This window comes from Cyprinodon tularosa, unplaced genomic scaffold (assembly GCF_016077235.1).
Source record: "Cyprinodon tularosa strain WSP-4 unplaced genomic scaffold, ASM1607723v1 ctg544, whole genome shotgun sequence".
Taxonomy (NCBI): Eukaryota; Metazoa; Chordata; class Actinopteri; order Cyprinodontiformes; family Cyprinodontidae; genus Cyprinodon; species Cyprinodon tularosa.
Window position 1 is genome coordinate 234,019 of NW_024039279.1, and position 9,183 is coordinate 243,201.

At 46.3% G+C, this 9,183-nt stretch overlaps 1 protein-coding gene across 1 annotated transcript; it reads right to left on the reverse strand.

The window, feature by feature from the left end:
- Positions 1–566: 566 nt before the first annotated feature.
- Positions 567–7,810, reverse strand: LOC119796341 (GTPase IMAP family member 8-like). The gene is made up of 6 exons (XM_038304846.1): positions 7,680–7,810; positions 6,652–7,371; positions 2,542–3,261; positions 2,317–2,450; positions 1,529–2,210; positions 567–1,413 (listed from the first exon to the last, which is right to left on the reverse strand). The coding sequence occupies exons 1-6, from the start codon at positions 7,708–7,710 to the stop codon at positions 1,235–1,237; spliced, it is 2,466 nt and encodes an 821-aa protein (XP_038160774.1). The 5' UTR covers positions 7,711–7,810; the 3' UTR covers positions 567–1,234.
- Between the last annotated feature and the right edge of the window lie 1,373 nt (positions 7,811–9,183).

Consider the following 9,183-nt stretch of genomic DNA (forward strand, 5'->3'; position numbering starts at 1 on the left):
TTCCCAGCTGGCTGGGAATTGAAAAGAACACAAAATCACAACATATAGTTGGCGTCCCTGATTGCTGGGCCCATTAAAATCACAACATCTTTTTAGATTTATTTTGAATTATTCTTTCACATTATTTTTTAAATACGATCTCACTTCCTTCATCTAAACTTACTTCCTCCAAACTTAGTTTTGAATTCCCAACCAAACTTCTGTCTTCTTGTCTTCTTCGTCCATTCACAACCTGAGACTGAACTAATGTTGCCATGTCAAACCTAGCTTTATATCTTATCCTTGATTTCTGAAAACAGCGCTTAGTTGAGAGCCATCGATCTAGAAAATGATGTTAATCTTTTGGACAAATCCTCTGAGGTGTTTATGTCTTGCTAGAAGACTTTGGCATAGAGCACAGCATTTCTTAAACCTTTATAAATGATTTTATTTTAAATGCTGCTTTTACTTTATAGTTCCCCTCCAGGTGGAAGGCCAGAACAGTTACCTTCCTAAATAGAACAAGAAATGACAAAGTTTAGATACATCAGAAAACAGCAAGAACAATTTACATTTTTCACTGAATGTTAAATGTGTTTTTTCCTTAAATCCTTCAGATCTTTCCAAGTTTTAATAAAAAAAAAAATACATTGGAAAAAGAAAAGCCTGTTAAAAGATCTTCAGCAATTCACCATCCAACAAACAAGTCCAACAACAAAGAGGATGGCAGGTAAATATGAGAGGATAAATGACATCAGGAAAAGATGACAGATTCAACAACACGGTTAAACAACCTGACATGAGGATAAAGAGAAAAACTCATGATCTACACATATTTCACATTGACAGAATATATAAACGTACAGCATATGGAAACAACATATAAATCTGATATGTACACATAAACCCACCACATATACAGCTTCCTTTACATAAACACATTACACCCACATCTTATATAGACACACTGGCATGTGAAAGCACACATGAACATATTTTTGGCAGCAAAAGAACCCAGAACATTACAGGACTTTAAAAATGTGATCTACAGTGTTTAGACCAACATAGGTCTCATGTAGCACCAAGCTGATATATTTTCATATTCCATCCTGTGTTCTCCTTTAGATTCCATCATTTAATTTCTGCAGTAGCTTTTTGGTTGAACAAGAGTTCCTGTGTTTAGTTAAAGGATTGGAGAAAATGTTCAGAGGATCTTCTTTATTCTCTGTGAGAATGAATTAATCTTTTTTTTAATCTATTGGAGATCTTCATCATGTTTCTCCATATAACTGACTGAGGAACAAATGCTGCCAATCCCAGAGCTGATCTCAGACTGTCTCACTCTCTTAGCCAGCCATTCAGCAACGTTGTTATGAGCTTGTCGCTTCCTAATCTCTGAAATGCTCCCATATTCTGAGGAAACATCTCCGCTCACTGAAACAGAAGACAAAAAAACCTTGTTATTCTAAAAAAAAACAAAAAAAAAACATAGAAGTTGCCAAGAGTTTGTAGAACCTCAGCGATTAGTTCTTCATCATTTTAAACTTACTGTCTGGAATTAAAAACCCATCCTTGCTCTCTGCCACCTCCACAGAGGGCACTGTTGGTTTCTCTGGTTCCTTTTCTAAAGCTTTCATCATTCTCTCCATCAGCTCCTGCTCCCGTCTGTTCCACTCCTCTTCCATCAGCATGCGTTGTTTTTCTTGCAAAGGTAGAAACTGAAAATTCTTTCTTTTTCCTTCAGTCGTGAAGCATCCTTTGTTCTGTTTTACCATGTTGATAATTTTTTGGAACAGCTCTTTGACTTGAACAGGATCATCATAATCAAAGCTGCTGAGAACATGGTATCTGTTCCCACACTTCTCCAGAAGCTCCTGGAGCTCCTTGCCCTCTCTGACGATGTAGTTCTCTACAGGGAGGCCATTGAGCCAGTTTCCAAAGGTAAACAGCACCATGCAGTGTCTCCACACTCTCTCTGTTAATGGCATCAGGACCTCCACCAGAGCTTTGAGATCTTTCTCAGAGAAAGCTCTGAAGATTGGAACAACCAGGAGAAAAACATGAGGTCCAGGAGAAAACATGGAGACACTGTGGAGAACTTCATCTTTGATCCAGTCAGGTGGTGTTGGGTCTGAGAACCAGCCTGGTGTTTCAACCACTGAGACTTTTACTCCATCAAAGTCTCCTTCATGTTTCTCACATGTTGCAGATGTTCTCTGATCTTCATAGTTCTGAAAAAAAGAAGAACATTTCTGGATGTGCTGAACTCAGGTAAACATCCAGTCTGGATGTTAGAATCTATTAAATGTTTTTTTCTTAATCATCATGATGGTTCACCTTTTCCAACCAAGCTCTCTCAAAGGTTCTGTTAAATTTCTCCTTGAAAAGGATCCGATTTCCTGCTGAACTCTTTCCTGAACATTTCTGTCCAACCAGAACAATCCTGATGTCAGTGACTGGATCTCTCTCAGCTGGAAAACAAACAGAAAAACCAAATAGTTTCTAATCCTGAAACATTAATGTTAAAGGATTATATCATAAACTTTTATAAAACTTGTTTACCTTCATAAACCTCTTTCAGGACTCTTGACTGTCTCTCGTTGATCTCCTTCAACCTTCTGGCTTCCTTGTCTGCAGCCTCCATCTTGGCTTCTATCTGTGCTGCTCGGTCCAGGTCCACTTCATAATGAGGATCTTCATTTCCTGCCCACATCTCTTCAATCTTCTCAATGAGCTCCTTTACCTGAGTCTTATCACTGTGGTCGTTGTTGTTCAGAACATGATACCTGTTCCCACACTTGTTCACTATCCACTGCAGACCTTTATCACTCTCTATATGCTCCTCCACAGTCTTCACTCCTAACCAGTCACCATAAGTAAACAGAACCAGTGTGTGTTTCCAGATTTCTTCTCTAAACAGACTCATGTGATCCTGGACAGATCTCAGATATGATGCATCAAAGCTGATCACCAGAGTAATAACCAGCAGCACAGCATGTGGTCCTGGAGGACAGAGATTCACACTGTTCTCTATTTCCATTTTGTCCATCTCACTGGTGTCCTGAAGGGTGTGGATGTAGAACCATCCAGGAGAATCCACCACTGTGAGCCGCCTTCCTTCAACCACACTGTGGCTAATTTCACTGCCTGTTGTCTTTCTTCCAACACTTTCATTCACACCAAATGCAGTTTTTCCAAGAATGATGTTTCCTGCTGAGCTCTTTCCAGCCCATGAATCACCAATCATTAATATTCTCAAATGGTTTGGAGGAACTTTTCCACCTAAATTATAAAAAAAAAAAAAAACAATAATTATAATTTAAAAGTTTGCAGTTCAGGTCTGTTTAGAGTAGAGTGGATAAGATGGAGAAAAAATAAATTTGGCAAATAACAGAAAACAGCTGTTAGATTATTTGAGTTTGAGAAAAGAAATAAACTATGTAAATTCTTCAATTTAGTGTCGGGATCCAAGGGCTTGCCCTCCAGAGGGCTGTGTGGATCCCTTCCTGTGGGCTTCTGTTTCTGTTGGGATCCAGAGGTTTGCCCACCAGAGGGCGCCGTGGATCCTCTCCTAGGAGCTGGTTCTCTGCGCTCAGCTGATTCCCATCAGCTCTGCTGATTAACCTCTCCCTATTTAAGCTGAGTGATAGCTTCTCTCTGAGCCGGATCGTTGCCATGCTCTGCCATGCCATGCCTTGCCGTTGTCATTGTCCTGTCCTTGCCATGGAAGCAAACCTGAGCTACTCTGCCTGAATCTGTTCATCTGTTCCTGTTGAACTCTGCCTGTCTGAACCTGCAAACCAGTGAGTTTGAGCCTGTAAACCTGTGACCTGAACCTAACCTGTTTGTCCTCTCTGCCTTTCCAGGGCAGATCCCTGTGTGTCACCAATAAATATTGGACTTTAATCCTGCCTGTCTGTTCTGTGAGTTCTGCATCTTGGGCTAGCAAACCAACCACATCATGATAGAACGATCCGGCCAACAGACTAGCCCAGCAGACTCCTTCCACGCTCACCTGGTGAGGCCCGCTCAGCGCCGTCCGCTGCCTCCCAGGTGGGAGGCGCTGCTTCGACACTATGATGAGATAGTGGCCACCTTAGCCCCTGAGCCCGCTCTGAGCCGTCTGGAGACCCCTGAGCCCGCTCTGAGTCGTCCGCCCCCCCCCCTTGCTGGTGGAGTGGCGCCGGCGTTGTGGGGAGTTGGATCGTGAGTTGGAGATGGAGCGGCGTCGACATGATGAGGAGTGGAATCGCAGATGTCGGGAGATTTGGGGCCGTTGGGGAAACCCTGAGCCTGCTCTGCGTCATCCAGTGACTCCTGAATCGGCGGCCTCTTCACTTCCTGATTCGGAGCCGCAATCGGCGGTCTCCTGTATGCCTGTGGAGCCACAGTCGGTGGTTTCCTCTGCTCCTGATGCGAAGCCGCAATGGGCGGCCTCTTCACTTCCTGATTCGGAGCCGCAATCGGCGGTCTCCTGTGTTCCTGTGGAGCCACTGTCGGTGGTTTCCTCTGCTCCTGATGCGAAGCCGCAATGGGCGGCCTCTTCAGTTCCTGATTCGGAACCACAATCGGCGGCTTCTGGTTCTCCTGGGGTGGAGCCGCAATCGTCGGCCTCTTCTGTTCCTGATCCGGAGCCGCAATCGGCAGCCTCCTGTGTTCCTGTGGAGCCACAATCAGTGGTCTCCTCTGTCCCTGTGGAGCCACAATCGGTGGTTTCCTCTGCTCCTGGTGTGAAGCTACAGTCGGTGGCTTCCGGTGCTCCTGATTCGGAGCCACAGTCGGTGGCTTCCGGTGTTCCTGATGCGGAGCCGCAATCGACGGCCTCCTCAGTTCCTGATTCAGAGCCACAGTGGGTGACCAAGTTGGAGCCTGTTGCTGAGCTGCAGCAGCAGAGAGGGTGTCCTCTTCGGAGCTTCCTGCAGAAGCAGAGACGGCGTCTCCCTCGGAGCTTCCTGCAGAAGCAGAGACGGCGTCTCCCTCGGAGCTTCCTGCAGAAGCAGAGACGGCGTCTCCCTCGGAGCTTCCTGCAGCAGCAGAGACGGCGTCTCCCTCGGAGCTTCCTGCAGAAGCAGAGACGGCGTCTTCCTCGGTGCTTCCTGCAGAAGCAGAGACGGCGTCTTCCTCGGTGCTTCCTGCAGAAGCAGAGACGGCGTCTTCCTCGGTGCTTCCTGCAGAAGCAGAGACGGCGTCTTCCTCGGTGCTTCCTGCAGAAGCGGAGACGGCGTCTTCCTCTGTGCTTCCTGCAGAAGCAGAGACGGCATCTTCCTCGGTGCTTCCTGCAGCAGCAGAGAAGGTGTCCTCCTCCAAGGCCCCTGCAGCTTCTGAGACGCCGGTCCCTCGGCCGGCCACCTGAGACTCTACCCTGCTGCCGGCCCCCTCGGCCGGCCACCTGAGACTCTGCCCTGCTGCCGGCCCCCTCGGCCGGCCACCTGAGACTCTGCCCTGCTGCCGGCCCCTCGGCCGGCCACCTGAGACTCTGCCCTGCTGCCGGCCCCTTGGCCGGCCACCTGAGACTCTGCCCTGCTGCCGGCCCCCTCGGCCGGCCACCTGAGACTCTACCCTGCTGCCGGCCCCCTCGGCCGGCCACCTGAGACTCTACCCTGCTGCCGGCCCCCTCGGCCGGCCACCTGAGACTCTGCCCTGCTGCCGGCCCCTCGGCCGGCCACCTGAGACTCTGCCCTGCTGCCGGCCCCTTGGCCGGCCACCTGAGACTCTGCCCTGCTGCCGGCCCCTCGGCCGGCCACCTGAGACTCTGCCCTGCTGCCGGCCCCACGGCCGGCCACCTGAGACTCTGCCTTGCTGCCGGCCCCACGGCCGGCCACCAGAGACTTTTCCTGTCCTCGCCCACCCCGGGTGGGTTGTTTTGATTTCTGGACCCTGTTCTGTTTTTTGTGCCTGCCCCTCCATGCCTGTTTCCCCCTCCGCCCGCCCTGGGTGGGTTGTTTTTGTTTTCTGGTTTTTGTTTTTGGGCGTCTGGTATCCGCCCTTGAGGGGGGGGTACTGTCGGGATCCAAGGGCTTGCCCTCCAGAGGGCTGTGTGGATCCCTTCCTGTGGGCTTCTGTTTCTGTTGGGATCCAGAGGTTTGCCCACCAGAGGGCGCCGTGGATCCTCTCCTGGGAGCTGGTTCTCTGCGCTCAGCTGATTCCCATCAGCTCTGCTGATTAACCTCTCCCTATTTAAGCTGAGTGATAGCTTCTCTCTGAGCCGGATCGTTGCCATGCTCTGCCATGCCATGCCTTGCCGTTGTCATTGTCCTGTCCTTGCCATGGAAGCAAACCTGAGCTACTCTGCCTGAATCTGTTAATCTGTTCCTGTTGAACTCTGCCTGTCTGAACCTGCAAACCAGTGAGTTTGAGCCTGTAAACCTGTAACCTGAACCTAACCTGTTTGTCCTCTCTGCCTTTCCAGGGCAGATCCCTGTGTGTCACCAATAAATATTGGACTTTAATCCTGCCTGTCTGTTCTGTGAGTTCTGCATCTTGGGCTAGCAAACCAACCACATCATGACATTTAGATGGTTTTAAAATGTCTACTGTCTTTTTCTATTTTACCAACAAAAAAAAGCATTTTCCCAAAGTGATGATTAAATACTTTGTTTTGTATATCGAGCTCCCAGAGACGTCTGCAGAAACATTTATCACTTTATCCTGATAGAAAGAAAGTAGAATTACCTTCAATCTGCAGCTTCAGGTTTCTTCTTTGTTTCTGAACTTCATCAAACCTTTTTGAGGCTTTTTTAACCAAATCTTTCAGTCTCTCTCTCAGAGCATTTCCATCAGATTCATCAACAGAACAGTGTCTGCCCCTGTTCTGTTCAATCATCGCCTCAATTTTCTCTAGAAGCATCTTGACTTGATCTCTATCTTCTCTGTTGCTGATATTGAGAACATGTTTTCTGTTTCCACATTGTTGAAGGATCCATTGCAGGACTGGACATTCTCTGATTTCAGATTTAATGGTTTCATCACTACATGGGTCGACTGCAGTGAACAGCACGATGGTGTGACTGAAAACATCTGCTTTGAAAAGTTCCAGGTGTTCCTCTAGAGAGAGATTGATGAGATTAAAGAAATGTGAACCAACAGGAATGACCAGCAGAAAGACATGAGGTCCTGGGGGACACAGATGGACACTATTCTGGATTTCTATCTGATCCAGTTTTAGGGTTTCTTCTCTTGGATAAGTCCAACACCATCCTGGAGTATCAACCACTGTGAGTCGTCTGCCGAGTACTTCCTGCTGCCTCGCTTCACTCTGAGCTGTTCTTCTGCTGGTGTCAAAAACATTGTGACCCAGGAGGATGTTTCCAGCTGAGCTTTTACCGCTGGAAAGGTAATCGAATCTTCCTCCTATCAACACAATCCTCAGTTCTGTAGCAGGGCGGCTCAGTGCTGTTAAGAGAGGTAAGGCTTTATTCTATCACACAGTTTACAAACATGTTAAATTAACCAACCAGAGAACAGGATTTCTAGATCAACATCTCTATTAGAACAATGACAAAAACATTGTGTTACATTGACTCAAAATCTAATGTAAGGAAATCTAGAAAAGCTGAGGGAGCCATTTTGTTCGACTCCATGTTCTATTTAAAGTCAAAGTCTCTGATTTTAACATATTGATTCTCAAAAATAAGAATTAACCAGATTATAATTTAAACAGAATACATTTTAAGGTAAAGTTTGATAAAAAGATCTCTGACCTGAGTTGGAAATATCAGCTGAAGCGGCCATTTCATCAGCTTCACTTTGTCGACTTTCTGCTTGTTTGTTCCAACAAAACCTGTTTCTAAATGAAAGCAAATGAAGCAGAAGGAATGTTGTTTATGTTGAAGGTTGGGTGGTGAAGTCAAACAAGAGATTGCCATCTGCTGGACAACTAGATTAGCTACAGGTCTACTGAGGTAAGAAGTAAAGACATTGAAGATAAACTGCTGATATTAGAAAAATGAAAGGAAATTAAAAAGAATGAAATAAAAATCTAATGTTTAAATGCTTCACTGAAAGTAGAAGAAACCAGTTTCAGAAAATCAGATCCAGGATATAATCACAGCAGTTAATCTGTCTTAACAGTCCTGATTGTCAGGACTCCTGTCTGTGTGTTTGTGTTTCTGTTTTTGTCTCCCTTTCTCCACCAGGAGGCGCCTGGTTCTGGTCCGACTCCTCACACACCTGCTGATGGTTTCCTCGTTAACGGAGTGTTCTTAAGCTGCTGACTGCCACTACCTCAACGCCAGAGTGTTTGCCAGTTTTGGGTACTCTAGCTAAGCTGAGTTTTGCTGAGTCAAACTGAGTTCTTGTCAACCTGAGTTTTAACATTGTTTTTGTCTTTGCCTCTTGACAGAAAGTCATCCTGCAAATTGGATTTTTCGGACCATCACTCCCTGGAAGGATCAACAGAGCTTCAAGCTGAGCTGGGGTTACAAACAGGAGGTTTGGACCCACTTTCCCCAAGAGATCGTTTGAGCTTCACACTGAAAAAGGGATTCATCTCCACTACGACCCGTTCAAGTACCGCAGGAAATCTGAGTGGCAGTCAGCTTCTCAGTTCACCTACAAACAACTGCATTCTGTGTAAACCCTGTTCTGCCCTCCACTGAATCAGACAAACACTGGAACATCAGCATACAGACTGGAGTCAAAGATTCAACAATTTCTCTAGAAACATGAGTCAGCAACCAGATCCTCTTCTTCAAGTTCACGAATCAAATTTCCCACTGAGCCTGAACTAATCCCTGTGTCTTCCCCTCACTTTTCAGTTCCGGCTGAGCAGTGTTCAGAGCAACACTTTTCTCCTGGTCTCCCTGTTTGTTCTTCAGCATTTGGGTCTGAACTTTAAGTAAAATCATGACACTGAACAAATTTGAAGCCTAAGAAAACATCTAACATTATTCTGTCTGTGATCAAGTAAGCATGCTGCTGGAATTAACATCAAAATGAGCAGAGTTAGTTGAGTTTGACCTATATTTGACCAAAGCTTCTTCCTTTGTCCTGCCATCAGAGCTACTGACCGCAGTGTATTGTCACGCGCCTACTCATTTCACGACGGGTGAGAAAGTGGAAGCCTCCGCCTTGTTAATCAGCTCCCCTGCACCATCACACAGGATTCCTCCCTTTGAGGACTGTTAAAGAAAAATGATTATTTTTAGTTTTTAATACAGTTAATCTTATGGCATGTGTAAAAGGTATGTTGAACACTCTCATTTT

Bases quoted from the DNA above. Each gene is read 5' to 3' on its own strand.
- LOC119796341 (XM_038304846.1), bottom strand. From the start codon at position 7,710: ATGGCCGCTTCAGCTGATATTTCCAACTCAG. The intron at 7,372-7,679 runs GTCAGAGATCTT...CTCTCTTAACAG, and splicing joins AGCTGATATTTCCAACTCAG to CACTGAGCCGCCCTGCTACA. The intron at 1,414-1,528 runs GTAAGTTTAAAA...CTTCTGTTTCAG, and splicing joins TGGGTTTTTAATTCCAGACA to TGAGCGGAGATGTTTCCTCA.